We start from the raw sequence: 27,698 nt of genomic DNA, 5'->3' as shown, positions 1-27,698 counted from the left end.
TAAGATCAGTGTGGGACTAGAAACCAAAGCCTCTGACTCCCACCCCAACAGACACACCCTCTTTTGTATGTTAAATCCTATTATTGCATCTGTCCTGCAGAATCTTCCCTGGATTTAAAACTCCCAGACGTAACCGACTATTCTTAACATTTGGCGAAAGCCAATGGAAATGATAATCGCTTTTGCTAGTTGGAAGAGTGTGCCGAGGTGTTGGATCCCAGAATCTCTGTGTTCCTTTCCACAAAGGAGAGATTGAAGAGAGGAAAAGGGGGTGGTGGGTGGGTGGGGTAGCACAGGGATTCTTGGCCTTCCAGGAACCTTCCAAATGAATGTGCCTGGCCACTAGAGCCACTGTCTTCTCTGCCTCCATCTTTCACCTGCTAGTTGAAGACCAAAGGTCTCGATCAGACTTGCAGTTGAAATGGCATGTGCTTCCCAAGTAGATTGGACATTGCACTCCCATTGAAATTTGACAGCCACTCCTCTGGGTAGGTGGGCCTTGTCCACGATATAACAAGGAAAAGTCATGGGAAAGGTATTGCAGCTCCACTAAGATTAATATTGTGAATGGTAGGTTGGAGAGTGGGGAACAGGATTTTCTGACCTTATTCCTGAAAATATCTTCAAATATTAAATTGTTTGTCCTTGCTTATAAATGGCTGCTTGCTGTTTCCACACAAGATGAATGCCACAATTTTACCTCTTGAATTCCAGGTTGCTCTGACTTATCAACGTTTATTCCTTTCTTTTCCCTGCTGCATTGGCTTCTGTAATCTGGGTCTTGTACTCTTTAAATCACTCTGTCTCTTCACACCTCTTCTCCTTTAAACCCAATATATCGACCAAATGTTTGCCCTTCTTTCTAGTACCTCTATATGTTTGGTCTTTGCGTGAACATGAAGTGCTTTGAGGTGCTCCTTCTTGTTATGAACATTTGTTGTTATTCAAATTGAATTTTCCTTTTACCTCGTCTGCAGCACGGAGGAGGTTGGCTGAAGAATTGATCGATCTCTCTGTCCTTTCCATGACTGTGGATATATTCATCTTTGAATGTAATTTATTTCAGGGAAATTAAAATATTTACTTGGTTAAAACTCTTGCTTAATCCATACAAAGAAAGCTGAGATGTCACAGTGAACTAAATCAAGTTGCTAACATGTTTAGGCATATTTCACTCCATACTCACCAGCAACATACTCATCTCAAATAAACATGTTTTAATATTCCAGATACCTTTATTGTCATGTAATAGCACAAAACATGTAATATTACATGAAATTCCCTGCCATAAGGCAAAGAGTCACCATTAGTGTCACCCAGAGCTCCTTACAGTAAGAGAGAAAGAGAAGGAAAAGAGTCACCGTTTGCCTCCAGTACTCTAGCAGCCTCTACAGCCACACAGACTTCTGTTTGATTCATTGGCACCCCAATGCCCAGATCCAAACCTCCCTCACGATCAGGAAGTGTTCATCATCTGAACCCCTTTGGTCATCTTTCTTGGCTTCAGCATCCTCTCAAAATCTGATTCCCATGAGCAGGTCTCCAACAGACCACATCCCTTGCGAGTCCACCAGCCACAGGTTGCCCGCAGTCTGTGAGAGTCCCTCAGCCATGAAGACCTTTGCTGATCTGCTGCCGTGGTCACCAACTTGTTGGGTCCTTCAGCCACTGAACTCCTTGCTGATCTACTGCCATGGTCACCGACCTGTAGGGTCCTTCAGCCACTGAACCCCTTGCTGATCCGCTGCAATGGTCACCGACCTGTTGGCCCCTTCAGCCACTGAACCCCATACTGATCTGTTGCCATGGTTGCCGATCTATAGGGTTGTCTCCTCTGCTTCTCCTTCTCTCCAGGGGCTGTTCTCCCTGTTTCCGGTGCCCTGCACCAATATGTCGCTGACAATCTAAACAACAGCGAGAAACTGTGGAAATCAGATCAGTTTACTGTTAGACAAACAACAATCGGAACCACCAGTGATAATATGTACAATAGATGTGAAGGACCTCAGTTGCCTCAGTTGTATAAATTAAAACAGAAACTTCAGTATTTGACTACAGTTAAATATTTCCAATGGAAAAGGAGCTGCCACAGTCAAAATATTTAAAAGTTTTGTGCTCATTTTAAAATGGAATATTTAAAATGACTCTGCAGTTTTGCATCTGCAATATTTTATTTTAAAATCACTGGACATTAAAACAATTACAGGTAGTGCAGGTGTAATATAAAATATGCCTGTTCAGAATGCACCAGGGTGACAACCATAGGCAAAAGGTTCTCCACATACCTACCATAGGCTCTGAAACATTTGCTCCTCATTTTGATTTTTGTTTTTTGGAAATTTTGTTGATGAATTCCACAGTGGAATCAGCCCCTCTCCTCATTTCTCTGTGGTCGGGAAAATTAGACTACATCAGAAATGTCCGTTGTGAATGGACATGCCAGCTACATTTGCATAGCGGATTACTCCAAGTATTAGAGAAAATGACTCCAGCCTGTGATTCAGAGACATAACATTTCTAAAGCAGCAAACTTCCTCATTCCTTCACCTTGAGTCTTACTTCCAGTGTTAACAGTGGGTTTTAAGAAATAATAAACTGTCAACAGACAAATGACTCCAGAATGTAACACATCTAGATCTAAAAAGAATATTTGAATGGCAATTGATCAATAGAACTGCATCAGTGATTACTGCTCTGGTTATGAAGCTCATGTAATTTCTTAATATAAGTCCAAGGTCTGTTTTGTTTGGCTACCATCCCCACTAGTTGCTCGTTCTAACAACAATAGAATGGCGAAGTAACCATGGCAATTGATTTCTGTCGACAGTTTAGCAATGGCATATCTGATCCAGAAATGATACAAGGACATCTCAGCATTTGAGAGCTTTGGAAACTGTAGCTCGGTTGTTGCTGCATTTCCCCTGAACTCACTATCAAGGATTTTCTTTTTTTTCTATTCAATTCTTTATTAGAAGTTGTGCACAATGGGTTCTGTGACCATAATGGAAATACAGTTAGAAATGGCTAAGATTCAGTGCTGATAAAAAGGCCCATCTGTGGAACTGTAAACCATAATCGCATGACTGAATGGGTTTCCAAACAGCATAGTTTTGGAACTGAATTCCAAACTTTAGTTCTTTTACGTTGTTGCAATGATCATTTTGCCCAGTTCCCAAATCTGAGGAATGAAACATTTACAAGAATCACCAAGCGGGCCAGAAGGGCCTATTGCTGTGCTCTATCTCTAAACAAAAAAAAAATCACTTGTTCACTTGTCTGGTTTTAAAGCCACGCATTTGGCGGCTACGCCTAGAAATTCATCCCTCGTCAGTTATGCCGAACACACCGCACAGAAGCAGTCTGCCTCAAAAATTCACAACATTTCAAAGGAAAAGTACTGCCCCTGTTGCTACAGCGTCGCCTGTTCTGGATGTGGATTTCTAAGTAAATCATGTTAACAAAAATAAGTTTGAAACACAATATTGTTATTACATTCTTATGCAGACTGCACTTTAAAAAATGTGCTCGTTCTTTTTTGAAAGACTTGAGGAACAAGGATCATCATTGAATCACTGTAAATACAAATCCTGGGATTAATGTTCGCAAACATCTGTCCCAGCAGAGGACCTTTCATGCTTAGGTTTGCCGAATTCGGGTTAATCTTTGGATTTCATGCTTGCACAGGAAGTTAAACCCACTGGGGCTGGAGGGGCGCATGAAGAAAATATGCATGCATTTTCATAATTTTGAATTCTACATTTAATTTGGGATGGATGGTTACTGGGGTGGGCCCATGGCCCAGCTTGTCTCCATTCTTCACATACATTAATTTAAGATGAACTGGTCTTATGGTTCCCAACTTGTCACCTCAAAGGGCACAGAGCAGATTCAGTCCACGTTTACCTGCGACTAATGGCTAGAGACTGAAAGGAATGGCAGCAAGTTGGCTGTACCCCTGGAACAAAACGTTTCTGTACTTGAGGCATCCATGTAGAATGTCTTTGTAACTGATAACAATCAATTTGTACTGAATCTAACTTCTTTTTTTCCACATTAGAAATCCAGCGGACTCTGCCTCTCACAGAAAGGAGCAACCTCTGCTGACCATCAACGAAGTAGGCTGAACAAACTCAAGAGCAAACTCCCTGTGAAAGAGGTGAGGAGCACCATGGTACTGTGGCAAGCTGTTTCAGGAAATGGTTCACTGGGCCTGAAGAAACAAGTAGCCGCTATTGTATAAACCGTTGATTTGAAAACTATAGAGGACTTAACTGATGATCACTAAATAAGAACTGAGAATTGTGGTTGGTTCCCAATCAAATTGTGGGCAAAGTGTTTGCTTTCTCTGAACTGCCATACTGAAATGCACAAAATGGATTCGCAGAAAGACAGCAAATGTTTGTAAATTTTATTAAAATGACCTCTTAATGGAAGGGTGTCAAGGCTAGCGCAGCTGTGTGCGCAACGCTATTTTAGTGCCAGCGACCCGGGTTCAAATCCAGCACTGTCTGTTAGGAGTTAGTACATTCTCCTTCTGACCTGCGTGGGTTTCCTCTGGTTGCTCCAGTTTCCTCCCACCCTCTAAAGATGTAAGGGCTTTGTACGGTAATTGACGTATTTGGGTGGCATGGGCTTGCAGGCCAGAAGGGCCTATTGCAGTGCTTTATCTCTAAACAAAAAAAATCACTTGTTCACTTGTCTGGTTTTAAAGCCACGCATTTGGCGGCTACGCCTAGAAATTCATCCCTCGTCAGTTATGCCGAACACAGCGCACAGTAGCAGTCTGCCTCAAAAATTCACAACATTTCAAAGAAGAGTACTGCCCCTGTTGCTACAGCATCGCCTGTTCTGGATGTGAATTTCTGAGTAAATCATGTTAACAAAAATAAATTTGAAACACAATATTGTTATTACATTCTTGTACAGAGTGCACCTTAAAAAATGTGCTCGTTCTTTTTTGTAAGACTTGAGGAACAAGGATCATCATTGAATCACTGTGAATACAGATCCTGGGATTAATGTTCGCAAACATCTGTCCCAGCAGAGGACCTTTCATGCTTAGGTTTGCCGAATTCGGGTTAATCTTTCTGTAACTCCCCCTCGCCCCTCAATAGTTATTTCCAGAATTTATTTGACTACCAGAACTAAAATAGGCAACTCCTTTAGTAAACTGAAACAATGTTTCATGTTTCTTAATTCATTTACAATCAAGTTAACAGCATCCACTTCCCTTCGGTAGTTTTTAATAAAGAGCACGATCCCACAATTGATGTTTAAAAGTCAATGTGAAATCCTTAATGCTCAGGTTGGTCTCTGGTGGAAGAGTATTATTTTTCATTTCTTGAATGACTTAATCTAAAGAACTAAGGATTGTACATATTGATTGGTGACATAATGGTGCAATAAATATATTTGTTTTAGCAGTATGATGGGGAAATGAGTAATTGGCCCATATTGTCATTGGAGCCATTATATCAGGTTTTATCGTTGATCTAAGGACTTCATTTCCACATATATCTGAGTACTAAGGCTTTGACAAACCATTTCAAAGAAATCAATTCTCATACTTAATACAGGCAGGCCCCAGGTTATGAACGAGTTCCATTCCTAACTCTGTCTTTAAGTCGAATTTGTAGGTAAGTCAGAACAAGTACATACGGTCTTTTTTAGCGTCAGTTAGTCAAATGTTTATAGTATGTATTTTACCTTTCTATGCAAAAAAAAGAAAAAAATCTTGATTAAAAGTTAACACATACTCTTGCTCCATCGATGTCTTGCCTACCAGAAGGGGCATTCGTGAGGTAACATTGTGTGCATGCACGAATTGGGGGAGTACCCAGTTCTTAAGTACAAGTTGTCCATAAGTCGGACGTTCGTAACATGGGGACTGTAGAATCCCTGATATCCAGAATTCAAGCAACCGCAAAAAAAAGGAGGGAAATAAATAAATAGATAAATGCATAAATCTAAAATAAATAAAAATTTAAAGAAAAGTGTAAAATTGTAAAAGTAAATGTCCTCGAAGCAACACACACCCCCTGGTGAAGATGGGAGCAAACACTTAGCAAAGATGGAACCGCCCCGGTCGTGCCCCGCCTGCAGCAGGTGTTTGAACAAAGTTTCAATAAAGTTGTGTTTCAGTGACATGGCGGCCCCCAGGCTGAAGAGCTGGCCGATTGCTGGGGCGACTCTCTAAAAGTGTCTCCCTACCCCTTCTTAGTAAGAGAAATATCTCTTCTAGCATTTAGTATATTAGTAAGGCTTTATCTATAAACTTGGAGGGGGTTAATTATGACGGCAGCGTGATTAGCGCACCCTATGATAACTGCTTCACTAGTTGCGAGAGGAGTGACTTTCACTTATTTTATACTCACAACCCTGTGAATTAAAGATAAACAGAATGTGCATTTGTGAAAGTTCTATTCCCTTTTCACAGACAAAAGGTCGAGCTGTCAGTAAACTGTTGGAGAGTTTTGCAGCAGAGGGTGACTTTGCCTTCGATGAAGACAGCAGCTTTTCTGAGGAAGATACAAGTGCCTCCACGGGCTGCTCAGTAGAATTGTACGGTAGGGGCTTTTTATGTAATTGTGAAATGTTGCACAGATGGCCAATGTATAAATCAAGGATGTTTCAATATACATCTAACGATTAACGGAGATGTTAGTCAGGCTGCAGTTCTCAGAACACACAGAGTTGGAGCAAACCAAACATTTTACAGACCAGGTACAGTACAAATGTAAAAAAAAGGACAAGGTCATCTATTTGCTGAAGAACAATGATACTCTTGCAAATAATATCATTTTTATTATTTTAGTTAAATCATTAGGGGGCAGATTCTGACAATATACTTGGTTTGCCTCTTCTCAGATTTGTGCAAATTACTCTCTCAAGTTAGGCTCACTTTTTCAAGACCATGTCAGACTTTTCTAGAACATGGAATAGTACAGCACACACAGGTCCTTTAATTTGTATGTCTGTGCTGGGTGTAATACCCAAATTAAACTAAAATTCTGCTGCATGTACCCACTCTCTTTTGTGCCCTTCTAGAAGCCTCTTAAATACTACTGTCATGTCTGCTTCCAGCGCTATGTCAGCAATCATTCCAGGCTCCTATCACGCTTTGTACAAAGAACTTGCTCCACAGGTGTCCTTTATCCACCCCCACCCCCCACCAATCTTTAAATGTTTGTCCTTCAGTATTTGACGAGAGGCGACTGTCTACCCTTTCCAATTTCATAAACTTCTGTCATTCCTTCCCTTCGCCTTTTTTCGCTTCAGAGAAAACAAGCCAAATTTGTCCAAACTCGGACCATCGCTCAGCTCAGACCCTCTGATTAGGGCAGCGTCATTTTAAATCTCTTCCGGACCCTTTTCACGGCCTCCGCACACTTCTTCTAATGGGATGGCCAATATTGCACATAATGGTTCCAAGTGCAGTCTAATCTAATTTTATGTAGCTGCCACATTAGTTCATTACCCATGTTCTCAATGCCCAAACCACTGAAGACATGCTGTAATGCATTCATTAGCACTCTATCTACGTGCTTGGCAACTTTTAAAGAGCAATGAACACGGACCCCCAGATCCCTCTTCACATCAATGCTTTAAAGAGTCCTGCCATTACTATATACTGTATACTTTGACCCACCAAAGTAACCAAATCTCATATTTCCATTTCTCTGCCTAGTTCTATAACGAGAACCCATATCTAAATAACAACTATTACCCCAGCAGGAAATTAAGATTTACTTTACTTAAAAGAAGCATCACTGAAAGAATATTATCAACATAATGCAAATAGCTAACCTTTCCTTGAAATTCAGTAGTTTTTTTTTTTCTTTCTCTCGTAGAAGTCAAAACCCAACTGATATTATCTTGATTTTTTTTTCTCTCTTGTTACCTATTAGTGTGAACTTGTTTTGAAACCAGTATTTTAAGATGGAATAAAGCAATTCCTAGCAGCTTACTTTAGCGTAGAAGGGCAATGCAAATTAACCCAATCCCCAGTAGCTGTAGGAGTGATTCATTGCATTCAGTGCTCCCTTTGTGGCCTTCTCTACATCAGAGAGACTGGCTCCGCTAAACACCTTCACTCTGCATCAGAGACAGGGATCTCCCAACAGCCAACCACTTCATCTCCATGTGCCCACTCTCATGCTGACATGCCTGTCAATGGCCTCATGTACAATCCCGCAAAGACCACCCATAAATTGGAGGAAAAACACTTGATTTTTGATCTGGGCAATCTCCAACCAGATGGCGTTAACATCAACTTCTCTGGTGTCTGCTGGCCAACTCTCTGTTCTCCCTCCCTTCCCTTTCCCCTTGGTTTCTTTCCTCCAGCTCTCCACCCCTTCCTTCTCCATTCACAGAGCCATCCTTCCTCCCTCTGTTTGTTGGTGTGCTGTCCCTCCCTATTCACCTTTTACCTCCCGTCTTTGGGACCATGCTCCTGCCCTGCCCCCCTACCATTTTTTTTTTAGGTGCCTGCCGACATTCTTCCATAGCTGGATGAGGGGCTCAAGCCCGAAACAATGGTTATGTATCTTCATCTTTGCTACATAAAGTCCACTGTTGGACCAGCTGAGTTTCTCCAGCATCAGGTTTTTTATCTTAACCCAGTCAGGACAATTTCATGGCTAGCAATACCTGTAAAAGACACCGAGCATACAAACTCATCATTCTTGTTCAGCATTGAACCACATGGAACCAATCTAAAGAATCATGTTTGTTCTTCTCTATCAGTTCCTCAGACTTGTGCCATCAGTAAGGAAGATCTCAAAGAAGGACTTCGCATTCTCATACCAAAGGAGGACAAATTGCTGTACGCGGGAAGTGTTAAAATTCTCCAGTCACCTGACATGTAAGATGTAGTTTTTCCTTCATTCCGTAATTAAGTGAAATCTTGATGTCCCTTGAATTGTTTTAAAATCAAACATCAGATTTTCACCTGGGAATTTGTTTCCAGCTCCTTCGTTTGATAGAACCCTGTTGGTCACCTGAGGCATAAACTGAATCAAGAAGTTTAGTCCAAAGCATTGTTTGAATGCCTCCTGATATTGGAGTGATAGAATTCTGGAAAACACAATTGCAATGCAAGGAACAAGTCAGATCCAAAATTTTATAGCTCAATCTTTAGTTCCTTGCTTCAAAACATTTGCGATTGAAAGCATATTCACTGCTTCTAGCCCATTAAATGCTCATCAATCATCTTGATTTTATCTGCAGATCACAGAATTTCTGAAGGTTTTAAATTCTTCGAGGTCATTTAAAAAGTACAACCTGCTGATGAGGAATGTTGGTTCATATTTAAGACTGCTACAAAAATAACTGGAATTGGTGCCCTGGCTCCCTGTAACACAGTAACTAAACAGGGCAGCTGCAGTGAAAGCAGGGCCAAGAACATGTTAATTCAAGAATGAAAACTAATACCATGTTTAAAACAGGTGGATACAAATATAATGAACTGAGTGTATTTTTGTGGGTTCTGGACTCAAGGTTGTGTTGGTATGAGTGGTATGGATTCCAGACGGCAAAATGGTCCTCATTAGTCTGCCTGCTCGTTTTTTTTTCCAATTCATAAATTGGGCAGAGAGGCAAAGGATAATCAAGGAAACTCATGGCAATATGCACGGGTGAACAGTCCTCCACTGCAGCGCAGTGAGTCTTAAGCAAGCTGTGGGTCAATAGATAGATGTGCAAAGGAGCAACACACCTCCTTTCTATCCCTTTAATAACAATGGCAGGTCCTGCTGCTGCGTGTATATGAATGCTGTATCCTCCATATGAAATGTTTGGATGCTCATTGCCACCTGACAAACAGATATGGAACTGCTCACTTTTAAATCTTTTGCATTTAATTTGGACTTTGCTGCATCCAACCAATATTAACCAAACAATTAAAGTACTCCTGCTGATGTCAATACCAGTGACACCACGTCCTATGTGTGTATCCACTGCCTTATGTACTAACAGTGGTCTTGATGTCAACATATCGTAAAAGTCCTAAAATCCGGGCTGATCAGTCCAGATTTTCCAGATTCTCAGGCAGCACACTTAAACTTAAAGAGATTAAACAGGAACATTTTGATTGTTTATTAACAAAATATTTTTTCACATAAAATGCAAAGTACACACAAAAAAGTATTTTTTTCTGACATATCTGCAACTTCTGCACAGTCGCTTGTTGCCGCCATGCACTTAAGCGTGCACACACGCAAAAGCCGAGAGGTTTTGAGAAGTCCGGATTCCCGGGTGGTCCGGATTTCTGGCGAGAGTCTTCAAGATCTGGATTTCTGGCATTCAGATTTTCAGAATGAACTGTGCTCCATGACTATTTAGTGCCCTTGTTGACAACACCAGGAAACTGCCTTTGTTTCTTTATTAAATCCAGCTAATCAATAGAAACAGACACAGTGCTTCCAGTGATTTCTTCAGCTCACGACCTGAACTGCACTGCCCATTTTTAAAAATTCTTATTCAAATGCATTTTGATTGTTTCCTCTGTTTTGCTGGCTTTCCTGCCCCTTCCCCTTTCGACCATTCTTCATCCAGAAGCAAGGCCATTGAATCTCGAAGCAGCTCAAAGACTCACAGATAAAGTGGTTTTCCATTGCTCCCTGGTATGAGGCAAGTCAGGCTGACTTTCATTCCCAAGTGCAGATGACAGTGGGAGAATTGTGTGCTTGGCAGGCTGTACTGTGTAATAGTCCACAGTCTTACTGGCTCATGTTGCTGGAGCTAAGGAAGCAATTTAAAGGGCTGCCTCATGTCAACACAGATATTCTCTCCCATTACACAATTCATAAATATTTCCATCCGTGGACGGATGTATCAACACTGCGTCTCAGTAACTAGCTTTCCCTGCCTTCCTCTAGCTACGGTGTTGTGATTGAAGGAGAAAGAGGAAACCGACAAAGAATCTACTCCCTGGAGCAACTGCTGCAGGAAGCGGTGAGTTCCCTTTGTGATCATTCCCCACTGCGCTCTGCAGACACTTGAAAACTCGTCCAGTCTGCCTCCTATTCCAATGAATTAGAATTCAAGATGAGGTCATGGATATTTGATTACACCATAAGAATGGTGCTGAATGCTATAACTTTGCACATGATAACTAAAGAAAATCATAAAAAAGTGGAAATTAGAAGTAAACACAGACAGATTAACATGGGAGGCTGGAGATGAAACAGACTGTCATCAAGGATCATTTATCTTAAAGTAGGAATCTCTCCACAGTTTCTACACTGCCAGCTAAAGTCACTTGCGGAAGTTAGTTGGCAAAAGAGCTAAAGAGGAAATGATGCAACTTTTCCACGGAGCAAATTGTTGTGATCTGGAATGCACTGGCAGGAAGGCTGGTGGAAACAGGTGCAGTGTGTTAACATTCAGATGGAATGGGATAAATACCGTAAATATTCGTGTATAATGTGTTCCGTTTATAATGTGACACCCCCCCCCCCCCCCCATTTTTAAGGGGGAAAAGTTTTACTCCCATGTATAATACAACCCCCCCCTACCCACCCGAGTCGCGCTGACATCTCACCCGCCTGCCTGGCCTCCTGAGTCGCGTTCGCGTCTCTCCACTTGCCCACTCACCTGGTCTCCTGAGTCGCGCTGGTGTCTCACCCGCCCGCCTGGCCTCCTGAGTCGCGCTCGCATCTCTCTGCTCACCCGGCCTCCTGAGTCGTGCTCATGTCTCTCCGCCCGCCTGCCCTCCTGAGTCACGCTCGCTTCTTCCGTTCATCCACCCACCTGGCTTCCTGAGTCATGGTCGCGTCTCTCTGCTTGCCTGCCCGCCCGGCCACCTGAGTCGCGCTCACATCTCTCTCCGCTCACCCACCTGCCCACCCGCCCGGCCTCCTGAGTCACGCTGCTGACTACCGGTCACCCGCTCGTCTGCAGAATTTTTTTTCTTAAATTTTACTCTCGTGTATAATGCAACCCCCCTCCCCCCCCACCTATTTTTGAGGGGAAAAAAGGGGGAATTTTTTTCACATTGTACACAAATATGTACAGTAGTTGAAGGGGAAAAGATTAGAGGTCTTGAATGTGCACGTCTTCCCTGTCCAGTTTCTGCTAGAAACAGATTCACCTCAAAATTACAAGGTCAAGTGGGTTTAACCCCCAGTTTAGAGAACAAAATAATGACTGGCACCCCGGTGTAGAACCTGGTGTGTGTTGAGCTATCGGTAATGACATTAATTGGTGTCCCGTCCGATCTCCCCCAGGTGGATAGGAAAACCTTTTTCCAGGGCATGTTTACTGGGAGTCTTGACCATCACTTTGGATGGCTCGGTTATCTTGGCAGTTAGCACAACGCTACTACACCACCAGTGACCCGTGTTCGAATTGGCACTGTCCGCAAGGAGTTTGTACATTATCCCCATGACCATGTGCTCTGGTGTCCTCCCGCCCTCCAGACATGAACAAGTTAATGAGGTGTAATGGTGCAGAATGGGTTTCGTGGGCCGAAGTGACTTCGATTGTACTGTATCACTAAACTTTTTTAAATGTTCATCTTTAATCAAATTAATAAAAAGTATCATTCATTAGTCCTTTGGATGCTGACCATTTATAACCTTTCATAATATTTGGTCCAAACTGTGTCCATGGGTAAACGGTAGTTAGTTGATCTATTCATTCACTGATACTACATTATATCTGGTCAGTCACTGTCCTGTTCATAGTCCTAGATCCTCAAACAATCATTTTGAATGTTCTTCCCCTCCATTACTTTTTCTTGCTGTGTAACTTGGCAAAACAGCTGTTTTTACCCCAACCTTTGCAAAGATGCACTTTACAGAATGAACACCAGTACGAACCAGCTGGTGGTTGGGTAGAAAACCAGTCCCGGAAAACTGGGACATGGAGAATATGCATTTGTTGGTCATCTCAGAAAACTGGGTCACGAAGTTCAAAGGGTTAAGTTGCTATGGCGGAGAGGTCCCTCCAGGTCTGTGCCAGCTCTGACCAGAGCATGGATATAGATAGCTTAAAGGGTCAAGGGGCAAATGCAGGAAAATGGGATAAGCTTAAATAGGTATCTTGCTCTGCATGGATGAGTTGGGCCAAGAGGCCTGTTTCCTTTTTATGTGCCTCAAAGAATCAATCCTCACATTTCTGTTATTTACCCACAATCCAACAGCTTACTGCCTCTCAAGATAGTTTGCTGCGTATGCATTGACTGCCAAGTTCCTGAATTGCAACACTGAGAGGAGAATAAAAGCACTTTAATGGCTATAACGCATTTTGGGATGTGTGAGGTTATGGAAGGTGTACTATATAAATCCTTTGTCATTCTGCAAATCTGTGGTTCCAAATATTTTGTTCCTCTAAATGCTGTTTAGATGAGGTGAGGCAGAGAAAGTGTGAATTTCCAGTATTGTAGGTGGGAGGAGGGGTGTTGTGGAGATGCCCATTACTAATCCCAAACATTCTTTATAGTTGATCATTTGACCAGTTGGAACTGATAATTGACTTGATTTTGTATAAAAAGCATTTTCTTATCACTTTTAACATACGGTATGTATTTGTAAAATAGTCAAATTTTTGGACCAATTTTTCGGGTCATTTTGGGGGAGGGTCCACTTTTATACAGGTCATACTTTTGACTATGATGAGTACCTGCGTCATTCAAGGTGTCGGTAACTTGGATGGCCAGGACCGGGTGATAAGTTTGCCTTCGGAAGTTCTGGTGGGTGAGAGGCTGGGCCCTTGGAGTCAGTCTGTGGCTGAACTTTTGGGAGCTTGGGTGGGCTGGGGCAAGGATCCGTGGTTGGGGTGTCAGGAGCTCGGGGTGAGGGTTCATGGTCATGGTGTTGGGAGCTCTGGTGGGCAGATGGGCGGGCAGCCGGGGCAAGGATCCGCGGTCAGGGTGTCGGGAGCTCAGCTGGGCAGGCAGTCGGAACGTTGGGAACTCAGGTGGGCGGGCGGCCAAGGCAAGGGTTTGCCAGTCAGGGTGTCGGCAGCTCGGATGGGCAGGCGATCCAGGCATTGGGAGCCCGAATGGGTGGGTGGTGGTCGGGGCCAAAAATAGGGGGATTGACTTTTACACAGGTCATATGGAAAACATGTGGCGGGGTGGGGGGGTTGACTACTACACGGGATCAACTATTCCAGTATTAAAGAACCCATCCCACCCATGTCCTACTCTTGTCTCCACTTTTCTGTTGGGCAGAGATAGATGTGCTCGAAAATACAAACCTCCAGATTCAAGAATAGTTTCTTTCCTGCTGTCACCTGTCTCTCTAAACTGGATCACACACGAGCACTTTGATTATACTTTTCTCCATAATCTTCACTCTGCTTTTTTGCTTATTTCTTTTCTCTGCACTATTTGACTTACTGTGACACAACTCCCTATGAATTGTATGTGTGTAAGTTGACTTGCTTTGATAGTGTACAAAAGGAAGCTTTTTACTGCCTATCGGTGCACAATTAAATACCATTTTCTTTTTGCTGATTTAGTTGTAAAGATATCTCTTCATAGTACTTGATCACTCAGTCAAATCTTTTCAAAATATATCCATAGGTGCTTGATGTTAGGCCTCCTTCTCGACAATTCCTGCCACCTGCTACCAGGGTCTGTGCTTACTGGAGTCAGAAATCCCGATGTCTGTACCCAGGAGCCATCATTCAAAGTAGGTGATATATTTTACTCATAAGTGAGGTGTATGAAATGTGAACTCATCGGTTGAAATACACTGTGTATTCAGAGAATAAAATAAAGTGAAACTCCTGGCATCCAGGATTGAAGCAACCAGCAATCTCGAGCAACCTGATTTAAAAAATCAAGGCAAATAAAATAAATAAGAATAAAATAATAGGTAAAAATACATACGTTTAAAATTGTAAAATTAAATTTTCTCTGAAATAACTCATAAACCTTTGGTGAAGATGGGAGCAAATATTCAGGAGAGCCTTGGCCGAGCTTTGCTCATTGAGGCTGTTTGAATAAAGTTGTGAGAAACAGCAATGATTTAATGAAACATCACTCTCAGGATGAAGAACAGGTTGATGCCACTCACCATTGTCTTCTTATCCCTGCTTAGTAAGTGTTGCCCTGGTCAGAGGCTTTATTTGTAAACTTGGAAGTGGGGGGGAGATAATTATCTATTATGTTAATGTTCCTCTTTCGAGCAGGTCCATGGAGGGGGAGGAACCTGCAGATGCATCAGCAGTTAAATGTTTCCAAAAAATGTGACTGAAAATAAAGTAGAATGCTTTTAAGATTTATATATTCATGCAAGTGAAGTTTGTTCAGTGTCAGTACAGCAGAGTATTTGTGTCTTTTAAACTGTTTATTCCTAATGTAGGTGTATTAGTTCAGCATTGTAAGATAAGACTCAAGCAACTGGAAAATACACTTAACCGGCATCTACCAATCCCTACAGCTGCCAGATAGCAGGGATTTTAATGTAATGCATAATATAACTATCAGTAAGCGATTAGACAAAGTACAAATTAATCAATTTGAGGCAGCCTTGGATTTGAAAGAAAGATTATTAAAAGAAGCAAGCCAAAAAATGTACTGAGCTATCCTCCTTTCACCTCAAAACCAGCCAACCAAAATAGGATTTTGCATTGCCACCAATATCAGTGGCCAGCTTCTTTTATCTGCTGTAATCCAGTTTGTGATACGGTGCATCTTTTATTGGACAATTTAAATTTAATCCACTTTGTCACCATGGTGAAAGCACCATTAAAAGGCAGCTGACAACAGTCGTGGAGATGGTTAAATGAATACCTGTTTTACTATTGGACATTGCATGCGCCATTTAACAGATTTCTCCTCAGTCAACTGGGAACCAGTGGGACAGTTTGATGCAGTGCATGCTGTTGGTGAATGAAGTGGTAATGTGAGAGTGAAGCTTTCAAGATTTCAACATTGAAACAAAGAAGTGTTTTTGGAAATTCTTTCTTGTTTGGTTCCTCTCTGACACATAATATAATCTTGCTCCTCTGGTGTGGAGTTTATTTTGGGGATTTCCTGTAATTTTTCTGTAACCGTGTTAATAAATATTAGTCCAATTTGTGGTTTAGAATTTGGATTTCAATTCTCCAGAAACAAAAAGACCTTTCCTAAAATGGAATCTTTTTGTGGAATTTCCTCTTCAGCTTTGTTGAATCCAAACATTGAACTCATCTCCAGTGGTGAGGTTATTGCTTCCTGGGGCAGTTGTGACTACCTTTGATTCCTGCACCATAATGCCTTATTCTTTCTCCACATTGTTAATTTATTCTGCAGTTTGAATGCTGGCACAGTTGCTTTCCTGGACTCCCCAGTTTGCTCATTGTTTTCCCGGAATATTTGTGAAGCTTTTGATTGCATTTGGATTTGAGTGATATTGCAACTTCTCATTGTACGTTGCAAAAATGCATTCCCATGATATTTTTTGCTTTGGCTGGGATTTATTGAACATTTACTCGCTAAAATTATACGACCGCAGGTTAAACAAAGACCAAGAAATTCAGCTGAGCTATATGTGAAACTCATGTCATCCAATAACAGGCATATTTCCGAGTGGGATCGTGCCAAGTGTAAACGAGGTGTGGATTTTTATGATGTCTGTTCTCTTTTGCTGTTTTCCTCGCTTCCTGCTGACATAAATGTCAATTCTAGTGAAACACACAAATTTGTTTCTATCCTGGTGAGAATTCCAATTGCATTCATCTGAATGGCACTGATGCTGTTCACTTGTAAAAGAGTAATCTCTCAGGAACGCTGAAGGTTGTGTAGCAGGTAGTGCTGCTGCTTCACTGCTCCAGGGGTTTGGGTTTGATCCTGACCTTGGTGTGGAATTTGCATGTTCTACCTGGGACTACGTAAATTTCTTTTGCGTGCTTCAGTTTCCTCTTAAATCTGAAAAACATGCTGAGTCAAAGTTTGGAAAGTGCAGTCAACTCTGACTTCCAGTGTGGAAGTAATGCTAGTACTGACCTTTGCTCCCCCTCCATCATCCTGCACACTTGAGGTAGGTCCAGTCAGTAATTCACTTTAATGAGCAGACCCAGAATCCTATTGCCTGTAATCCACAGGCTCCGTCCGATACGTGCAAGTGCAGCCACAGACAACGGAGCTCAATTTCCAATCGGAGTCTATGGCTAACTGGTTGGTCTGAAGTCATGTATACACCTTGACAGATTAGCCCAATGTTTACACGTGTATCCATGTCTGAGTGTGCACACCCATGCATATACACACGCACTATGCAGCCAGCACATGCATGCACATACACCATACAACACATACTCGTGCATGCTCTCACACACATCCCTACACACAGCTCATACACTACACATACACACACCCACCCCCCCACACACACCTCGTACACAACACGCACAGCACACACACACACACCCTCCCTCTCTCTCTCTCTCACACACATACCCACACACGCGCGCGCACGCACTGTTTGAAAATACCAGCACCCCATTATTTCTGACACAAGGTTATATTGAGGGTTTTTGAGAATGGAGAGAGATAGAAAGCATGAAACTGTAACCCAATTAGCCTGGAATCCATTATTGAGGAAATAATTCAAGTCATGGAAAATCCTACCATGATTAAAAAGTTTTATTAAATGAAAGTAATATTTGACAAGTTTATTAGAGTTCTTTGAGGATATAATGTGCAGAATGGACAAGGGAAACCATTAGATATAGCACATGTTGAAAAAGTGCCATACACTACCTGTAGGGCTAGTTCAGATGATCGGTGGAATCAGAGGGTCAGCGTGCGTCTCAGGGAGAAAGTCACCATTGAAGTATCGTCTCTAGCATTTTGCTCAGGAAATGTGCCTAGAGAGGATTAAAAATTATTTTATACGCATCTGGAATCCACATCTGCTTAGCTTATGGTGTCTCAGTACAATCCCCTCAGAACATCCCTTTTCAGTCATAGCATAAATGATTCTCTAACTACCCCCCCGCCCCCCCCCCCCCCCCCAACATCTACTGGATCTGGGACTGATTCACCTGTTGCCTCGGATATCCAGCCAATGGACGGGAAAAGGGAGGGGGAAGGTAACTGGAATACGTGCTAGGGGAAAGGGCTAAGAAAAGAGGTGTATATAACACTGAGAAGGAGCTGGAAGGGAAAAGCAGGGCACAGAAGAGAGAGGAAAGTGGGAACAGGCAACTGTGAAACAATGGGATAGCAATGAAATGGAATATAAGAGCATGCAATATAAAAAACAGGAGCAGGGAGTAGTCCATCTGGCTGATCTGGCCATGGACTCATCTCCACCTAGCTGCCCTTTCCATAGTTCCCCTATTTAATTCCCCTACTATGCAAAAACCTTGCATAGTATTGAATGAGGGCTTCTCGACTGCTTCTTTGGGTGGAGAATTCCACAGACTCTGGGAAAACCAGCTTCTCTTTATCTCTGTCCTAAATCTACTCCACCAAATCTTGAGGATAGGTGCCAAAGTTCTTATCTCACCTATCAGTGGAAACAACTTCCCTGCTTCTATCTTATTTATCCCTTTCATACTTTTATATGTTTCTATCAGATCCCCTCTCATTCTTCATAATTCCAGCGAGTATAGTCCCAGGCGATTCAACCACTCCTCACAGACTTACTCATTCATCTCTGAAATCCTGTTAAACATCCTCTGTACTGCCTCCAAAACAGGAACTGCATGCAGTCATCTAGATACAACCTCGTCAGTATCCTCTACAGTCACAGCAGAAACTCCTCTCTTTTAAATTCAATCCCGCTATCAATGAAGTCTAGCATTTGCATTTGCCACCTTGATTACCTGCTGATACGATTCATGCACAGGTTCTCCTACGTGCTGTAATCTTTCATCTGGATAAAGGGGCAGATGACATGGAAAAAGAGGCCACAAAGAGATCTTGCTCATGAGGAAGGAAGAAGGTACTGAAAGTTTTGCTTTCTAATTGGGATGGAGGAGAAGCAGTTTAGCATCCATGGAGTTGGGGAGTCGGAGCAGGACCAGGGAGGAAGGGAAGAGAGAGGGTTATCACATTAACTTCTGCCTTCCATAGTGAGCCCTTCTTGAATCCTTCGCCTTACAGGGTCTGGATCAGCAGTTTTAAAGCAGTTGGCCAGAATTTGCAAAGTTACGTTGACTGCATGACAGATTGACTTCTTTCTACAACTTTTACTGAATTTAATCAATGTGGAATCAAAGATTTACAACCACATCTGTGGTTGATGCAATCTCCAGTTTGCAGCTGGACCCATTTATGTTTTAAAAGTTACGCATCACCTGGCACACAGGGTCGTTTTGAGCATGCTTAAACTCTTCAAGCACCAAAAACTGTTACTTGAACGTTAATCTAATAAAAATGGATTCTAACAAAGCAAGAATATAAAGGGCTCCAAAGCTGGAGGGGGAAAGTGAAGGCTGAGACTAAAAACTGGGAACTAGCAACAAAGCAGGTATTCAAGTTGAGGCAAAGGAGATTGAGCGATCCTGTCGAAATAACTTGCAGGCAACACGTTTCCTGAGCTTCTTACTGCTGAACAGTAACTGATTCCATGTGAGCTGTGGAACTCAATGTTCCATATATGTGGAAATTTCTTTACAGACTCAAAGGTGTGGCAAGGGCCTCTTTTTGTCAACATAATAGTGCCCTAAGTTAGGACTTTGCAAACGAGCCTACCACATGTAAACACTTGGTGCTGAGTACAGACCAAGCAATTGATTCCCAAGTGTTGACATTTTGCCATTTTTGGTTCACAATGGGTAAAGATGACAGTTTGGCTTTTTGCTGGAACTTTCATTTAATAAATGGCCAAATGCAAAAGCAATTGTTGTATCTTCCAGTGAAATCTCATTCATCATGAAATAAATAACATTCTGTTGGGAATTGATGCTGAGCGGGTAGTTATAAAAATACATTGCTGGAGAAACAGTGTCCTTTATAGCGAAGGACTCTTTGCTATAATCGACGTTTTGGGCCTGAGCCCTTCATCAAGAGGTATGGAAAAATGTCAGCACCCTTCCCAGCAGAAGAGTAAGGGGGGGAGTTGTAGTTACAAAGGCAGGAGGTGATAGGTGGAGAAGGGAGGGAGGGGACAGCAGTGATCAAGGGGAGGAGGGATGGCTGGGATGGAAAGGGGAAGGTAAGGAGGGAGGGGGAAGAGGAGAGCAGATGAGCAGAAAGCGGAAAAGTCAGTATTAATGCCATCTGGTTGGAGAGAGTCCAGACGGAAAATCAGGTATTGTTCCTCGAATTTGCGGGTGGTCTTGGTGGGACAGTACATAAGGCCATAGACAGACCTGTGAGAATGGGACAGAGACCTCCCAGTAGCCAACCATTTCAGTTCCGTGTCACACTCCCATTCTCACATGACAGTACAATTATGATGTTAAAGGACATTTGGACAGATATATGGCTAGGAATGGCTTTGAATACAGTCAAATGGGACGAGCCCAGAATGCCAATTTGATTGGAATGGATAAATTGGGCCAAAGGGCCTGTTCCATGTTGTATGACTGCTTGCATATAAGGAAATCATTTGGCTCATCAAATCCATGCCAGTTCACAGAGCAATCCTATTCAGTCATTAATTTTCTCCCTACGTTCCCATCAACACCCACACACCCTTATGATTCTACCCTGGGACGTTTTGAAGTAGCCAGTTTTCACTTTTGGGATTTGACAGGAAACTAGAGAACTCAGTGAAATCCATGTTGTCACAGGGAGAATGGAGAAACTCCATTCCATACGTCTCTGGAAACTCCACACAGCCAGCCAAGGTCAGGACTGAATCTGGATGACTGACGTGAGGCTTTACTTGCAGCACCACCACTGGGTCATAGTCTCAGGATAGGTGGCCAGCCATAAGAGCTGAATTGCAAGCAAGATTCCTTTGTCAAAGAAGAGAGTGATTAGAAAGTAAGTGTCAAAAATTGGCAGAAAACATCCTGATAAGAAATTACTGTATATACTTAAATGAAAGTCTCATTTTGTGGATCATTTTTAAATATTAAATATATGGGTCTTCTACTATATGAATACTACGTTTGAGGGGCTGAAATTCACACTAGAATCCAAAGTACCATTTCAGTAGCAGAAGTTCAAATGATCTCTGAATGAATAAAGAACGAAAACACAATGAATTAATAATAGAGTCTGCGCATCAGAACGCAATTCCTACCACAGGGGAGATGGGACATTGGGAGTTCCAATAGGCAGACGGCCAGGGCCAAAGCGAGGATCCGCATTAGACGCTTCAGGAACTCCGATTGGCAGTCGGCTGGGGCTGAGCCATGAGTTCATACCCAAAGCATCAGTACAGGCTGGGGCCAAGATGAAAGACGTAGGTGTACACTTCCAATCTCTTTTCAGTACCAACCGCTCAGTCCAAGATTCCGCCCTGCTCCAGCTCCCTCAACAGCCCCTAAGGCTAGAGCTGGATGAGGTTCCCACCCTGGATGAGACATATAAGGCAATCGAACAACTGAAAAGTGGCAAAGCAGCAGGTATGGATGGAATCCCCCCAGAAGTCTGGAAGGCTGGCGGCAAAACTCTGCATGCCAAACTGCATGAGTTTTTCAAGCTTTGTTGGGACCAAGGTAAACTGCCTCAGGATCTTCGTGATGCCACCATCATCACCCTGTACAAAAACAAAGGCGAGAAATCAGACTGCTCAAACTACAGGGGAATCACGTTGCTCTCCATTGCAGGCAAAATCTTCGCTAGGATTCTACTAAATAGAATAATACCTAGTGTCGCTGAGAATATTCTCCCAGAATCACAGTGCGGCTTTCGCGCAAACAGAGGAACCACTGACATGGTCTTTGCCCTCAGACAGCTCCAAGAAAAGTGCAGAGAACAAAACAAAGGACTCTACATCACCTTTGTTGACCTCACCAAGGCCTTCGACACCGTGAGCAGGAAAGGGCTTTGGCAAATACTAGAGCGCATCGGATGTCCCCCAAAGTTCCTCAACATGATTATCCAACTGCACGAAAACCAGCAAGGTCGGGTCAGATACAGCAATGAGCTCTCTGAACCCTTCTCCATTAACAATGGCGTGAAGCAAGGCTGTGTTCTCGCACCAACCCTCTTTTCAATCTTCTTCAGCATGATGCTGAACCAAGCCATGAAAGACCCCAACAATGAAGACGCTGTTTACATCCGGTACCGCACGGATGGCAGTCTCTTCAATCTGAGGCGCCTGCAAGCTCACACCAAGACACAAGAGAAACTTGTCCGTGAACTACTCTTTGCAGATGATGCCGCTTTAGTTGCCCATTCAGAGCCAGCTCTTCAGCGCTTGACGTCCTGCTTTGCGGAAACTGCCAAAATGTTTGGCCTGGAAGTCAGCCTGAAGAAAACTGAGGTCCTCCATCAGCCAGCTCCCCACCATGACTACCAGCCCCCCCACATCTCCATCGGGCACACAAAACTCAAAACGGTCAACCAGTTTACCTATCTCGGCTGCACCATTTCATCAGATGCAAGGATCGACAATGAGATAGACAACAGACTCGCCAAGGCAAATAGCGCCTTTGGAAGACTGCACAAAAGAGTCTGGAAAAACAACCAACTGAAAAACCTCACAAAGATAAGCGTATACAGAGCCGTTGTCATACCCACACTCCTGTTCGGCTCCGAATCATGGGTCCTCTACCGGCACCACCTACGGCTCCTAGAACGCTTCCACCAGCGTTGTCTCCGCTCCATCCTCAACATCCATTGGAGCGCTCACACCCCTAACGTCGAGGTACTCGAGATGGCAGAGGTCGACAGCATCGAGTCCACGCTGCTGAAGATCCAGCTGCGCTGGATGGGTCACGTCTCCAGAATGGAGGACCATCGCCTTCCCAAGATCGTATTATATGGCGAGCTCTCCACTGGCCACCGTGACAGAGGTGCACCAAAGAAAAGGTACAAGGACTGCCTAAAGAAATCTCTTGGTGCCTGCCACATTGACCACCGCCAATGGGCTGATAACGCCTCAAACCGTGCATCTTGGCGCCTCACAGTTTGGCGGGCAGCAGCCTCCTTTGAAGAAGACCGCAGAGCCCACCTCACTGACAAAAGGCAAAGGAGGAAAAACCCAACACCCAACCCCAACCAACCAATTTTCCCTTGCAACCGCTGCAATCGTGTCTGCCTGTCCCGCATCGGACTGGTCAGCCACAAACGAGCCTGCAGCTGACGTGGACTTTTTACCCCCTCCATAAATCTTCGTCCGCGAAGCCAAGCCAAAGAAGAAAAAAAATATATGTATATTGGCTAAAAATAGGGGATCGACTTTTAAATGGATCAACTTTTACACATGTATATATGACAAACCAGTCACAGTTATTGATCAATCTTAGCATCCTGACATACTGATTGGCCTGGTGTTGTTGCAATGGTCACCCAACTCGGGTGCTGCAAATCTTTTCAGAGCTATGTATATTCATTGGTTGCGAACATTCAAGAACAAGGCTTGTTAGGGAGAATTTAAAATACTTGTGGACTGGACAGGAAAACAGGCCAGAGTTACAAGATTGGCCATGATCTTCCCAAAGGGTGGAGTCCCCTCGGCTTCCCTCCCTTCCCGTCGTTCTTTTTCCCCAAGATTTTTTATGTACTTTATGTTAATTAGCTCTAGTTAGGTCCAAAACTCACTGTGGGCACTACCCTTTTGTTTCTACTTAATTATTCACAAATCAACGATGACATCCTTTGATGGTTAAGTAGCACTGGAACCAGATAAACAAGCTCCCATGATCCAAGCTGAAAGAGGTTTCAGCTGCGATCCAATCACTGAGTTCTGCTTTATTGCAACAGACCTGGCGTTGTTTAAAAAAAAGGGAAGATGTTTGGAAGCAGGGGATTGGTTCACTAAGGGAAAATAAAGAGGCCTGGCAATTGCAAAAAAAAGACACGAGTTTGCATCACTGAGAAAATTATACGGACTGTAGGAAATGTGTTCGGCATTTGGAAAGATGCCAGAGTACTTTGTAAAAATGGGAAGTCATTGCACCCTGCTGTGACACATTAGTAAAATCACTATAATTTGCTAACACTCTGAAAGGACTCGGCTAAATAAGCTGGAAGGTGGAGTTGCAACTTGATGCAGTGAAAAACGTTCTTTTGTATCTGAGGTGGGAGTTGTATTGTTTGCTTAATACAGTGGAAGCTTAGTTTGCTTAGATATTTAATATTTTTTCCACATACACACATTTAGCATTTTTGTTATGCAGTTCCTTTGGGCCTCTCTGAGGCCAACAGTAACATTTACTCTCAAATGGAAGTGATCACACAGTGTTCACCACACACAAAATACAGGATATACAGGAAAGTAACAGGATCGGTGGTGCCTTACTATGTGCACAGGACTAGAGACACTCATTCGCCATCCTAAAATATGGACTAATGACGGTGTATCAGATTAGTGTTCCCTTTTGGATTAAAGTGATAGAGTGGATTTGGTTCAAATCACTGTCGGGTCCCTGCTTTGCGTTTGAAGTTATTCAAGAAGGATGTAGATAGATTAATTTGGACCATCCTCTATTTGATCATAACACTAATGGAACAGCTGACTCATTCCTAAGCCTCTCCTGTGAAGCTCAATGCCTGAAGTCAAATTTTTCCCAATTCTTGGAAATTCTCTGACTCCAATAGGTTTCTCTTCACTTTTCATAATCACTGGATCCGTCCAACAAGGAATATCATCTGGAACTTGTCCCCTTCCATTAGCTCACTTCATCTTTGACCAATGGTTGTCTGAGAAACTGATTACTTTCCCAAATCAAACCTGCTTCTTTTCCTCTGCATTTTATAATGCATGACTTCCAATGCTATTATTTCTTATCTCATTAAGTAAACAGTCCAGCTATACAGAGTCAAAGCCATTCATTACCTCACCCGCTTCCTACTTCCAGCTGTTCTTCTCAGAATTGAGGACCACTAACTCTTGAAGCCTGTCCTGTTTATGAAGAATGTTCAGGCTAGACATCATTGTGCAAGACCCTTCCCTGGACTATGTTATCCTGGCAACTGAATACCCAAGGAAATACCTCTTCCAGTTACGCATCCCTGGCAGGAGAGAAGTGGTCCTCTGATCTACCACCAGCTTTGTGGCCCCACGGTTTGAAGTCACTTTCCTTTCGGTGCACTGCCCCAGTGCAGAGTGTGCAAAGAAATCAAGAGAGTCTGAGCTTGGTAGGTCATAAGAAAGATTGGGAGGATTGTTTAAGGATTGGAGATGGGATGCAGGGTGAAGGTGAACACCAACTCTTTGAGCCTGGGCTTCCGATCGGGTGAGCTAACCAGTCAGTCAGGAGTGATTGGTGAGTCATGTTGGAATATCACTGGATGGGAGGTGTCAGAATCAATGGAGAGATGATAGGTGAGAGAAGTTACCCAACTGGGTTTCTAATGCTGGCCCGGGACCTATTCTGTGGAAGCCCAGTAGTAGGCTTGCTTCCCAATCACATTGTGACTCATTTCACCTTCGTGTGGGCACCTGATCCAGTGAACTCATCATCAGTGGAAGTTAATTCATTATCAGCATGTCGTGATCCAGAAACGCTGTAATTACATTCACTAGTGAGGATGTGAAGACCAGAAGAAGCACCACTGATTTCATTCCTGTGGCACTGAAAGAGGCAACACTGCATAATTATGTTCCTTTGCCCGTGAATCAGATGATGGAACTTAGCACAACACGGTCCATTCCATTCATGCCAATTGAGAGCCCTCTGGCTGGCTCGACTGTGAGGCAGAAGCACACCAAAATAAAACCTTACTTGAGGATGTCTTCTTTTTTTCTTCTTTGGCTTGGCTTCGCGGACGAAGATTTATGGAGGGGTAAATGTCCTCGTCTGCTGCAGGCTCGTTTGTGGCTGACAAGTCCGATGCGGGACAGGCAGACACGGTTGCAGCGGTTGCAGGGGAAAATTGGTTGGTTGGGGTTGGGTGCTGGGTTTTTCCTCCTTTGTCTTTTGTCAGTGAGGTGGGCTCTGTGGTCTTCTTCAAAGGAGGTTGCTGTCCGCCGAACTGTGAGGCTCTAAGATGCACGGTTGGAGGCGATATCAGCCCACTGGCGGGGTTCAATGTGGCAGGCACCAAGAGATTTCTTTAAGCAGTCCTTGTACCTCTTCTTTGGTGCACCTCTGTCTCGGTGGCCAGTGGAGAGCTCGCCATAGAACACGATCTTGGGAAGGCGACGGTCCTCCATTCTGGAGACGTGACCCACCCAGCGCAGCTGGGTCTTCAGCAGCATGGATTCGATGCTTGCGGACTCTGCCAGCTCAAGTACTTCGATGTTGGTGGTGAAATCATTCCAATGAATGTTGAGGATGGAGCAGAGACAGCGCTGATGGATGCGTTCTAGGAGCCATAGGTGATGCCGGTAGAGGACCCATGATTCAGAGCCGAACAGGAGCGTGGGTATGACCACGGGTCTGTACACGCTGATCTTTGTGTGTTTCTTCAGGTGCTTGTTTTTCCAGACTCTTTTGTGTAGTCTTCCAAAGGCGCTATTTGCCTTGGCGAGTCTGTTGTCTATCTCTTTGTCGATCCTTGCATCAGATGAAATGGTGCAGCCGAGGTAGGTAAACTGGTTGACCGTTTTGAGTTCTGTGTGCCCGATGGAGATGTGGGGGGCCTGGTGGTCATGGTGAGGAGCTGGCTGATGGAGGACCTCAGTTTTCTTCAGGCTGACTTCCAGGCCAAACATTTTGGCAGTTTTCGCAAAACAGGACGTCATGCGCTGGAGAGCTGGCTCTGAATGGGCAACTAAAGCGGAATCGTCTGCAAAGAGTAGTTCACGGACAAGTTGCTCTTGTGTCTTGGTGTGAGCTTGCAGGTGCCTCAGATTGAAGAGACTGCCATCCGTGCGGTACCGGATGTAAACAAAGCTCTGCATACCAAACTGCATGAGTTTTTCATGCTCTGCTGGGACCAAGGAAAGCTGCATCAGGACCTTCGTGATGCCATCATCATCACCCTGTACAAAAACAAAGGCGAGAAATCAAACTGCTCAAACTACAGGGGAATCACGCTGCTCTCCATGGCAGGCAAAATCTTCGCTAGGATTCTCCTTAATAGACTAATACCGAAAATGTCCTCCTAGAATCACAGTGTGGCTTTCACGCAAACAGAGGAACTACTGACATGGTCTTTGCCCTCAGACAGCTCCAAGAAAAGTGCAGAGAACAAAACAAAGGACTCTACATCACCTTTGTTGACCTCACCAAAGCCTTTGACACCGTGAGCAGAAAAGGGCTCTGGCAAATACTAGAGCGCCTCGGATGCTCCCCCAAGTTCCTCAACATGGTTATCCAACTGCACGAAAACCAACAAGGTCGGGTCAGATACAGCAATGAGCTCTCCGAACCCTTCTCCATTGACAACAGCGTGAAGCAAGGCTGCGTCCTCGCACCAACCCTCTTTACTATCTTCTTCAGCATGATGCTGAAACAAGCCATGAAAGACCTCAACAATGAAGACTTGAGGATGTACCAGCAGCTTTAATGGCCAGTTTTATGCTGAATGATCCAGTATAAAGAATCCAGAGTTTCCCTTTCGTTTCACAAACTGGTCTTGCTGCTTTGTGCGAATTTAATAAATGACCAGGTACTAATTGTATTTATCTTTTAACCTGATCTACAACACTTGATTCATATCCCTGCCTTAAGCAAGCTTATTATATTATTTACTTATATTTAAGGCCATTCTTCTATTTGTTTACATCAATTTGCAACCCATTGTT

General features: G+C 43.4%; 1 protein-coding gene across 16 annotated transcripts in view; it reads left to right on the top strand.

The window, feature by feature from the left end:
• bahcc1b (BAH domain and coiled-coil containing 1b) overlaps positions 1 to 27,698 on the top strand; it is a 421,144-nt gene that overhangs the window by 223,583 nt on the left and 169,863 nt on the right. For 15 of the 16 annotated variants that reach the window (XM_069930138.1, XM_069930136.1, XM_069930134.1 and 12 more), the window contains 5 exons: positions 4,058 to 4,156; positions 6,437 to 6,566; positions 8,746 to 8,863; positions 10,878 to 10,953; positions 14,531 to 14,639. In XM_069930138.1, coding sequence (XP_069786239.1) covers positions 4,058 to 4,156; positions 6,437 to 6,566; positions 8,746 to 8,863; positions 10,878 to 10,953; positions 14,531 to 14,639 — 532 coding nt within the window. Of the gene's footprint in view, positions 1 to 4,057; positions 4,157 to 6,436; positions 6,567 to 8,745; positions 8,864 to 10,877; positions 10,954 to 14,530; positions 14,644 to 27,698 lie in introns of all 16 variants that reach the window. The other variant, XM_069930144.1, reaches the window with a different exon arrangement.

Source organism: Narcine bancroftii, chromosome 3 (assembly GCF_036971445.1).
Source record: "Narcine bancroftii isolate sNarBan1 chromosome 3, sNarBan1.hap1, whole genome shotgun sequence".
Taxonomy (NCBI): Eukaryota; Metazoa; Chordata; class Chondrichthyes; order Torpediniformes; family Narcinidae; genus Narcine; species Narcine bancroftii.
The sequence above is the reverse complement of the archived record's forward strand: the minus strand, read 5'-3'. Positions and strand labels throughout refer to the sequence as shown.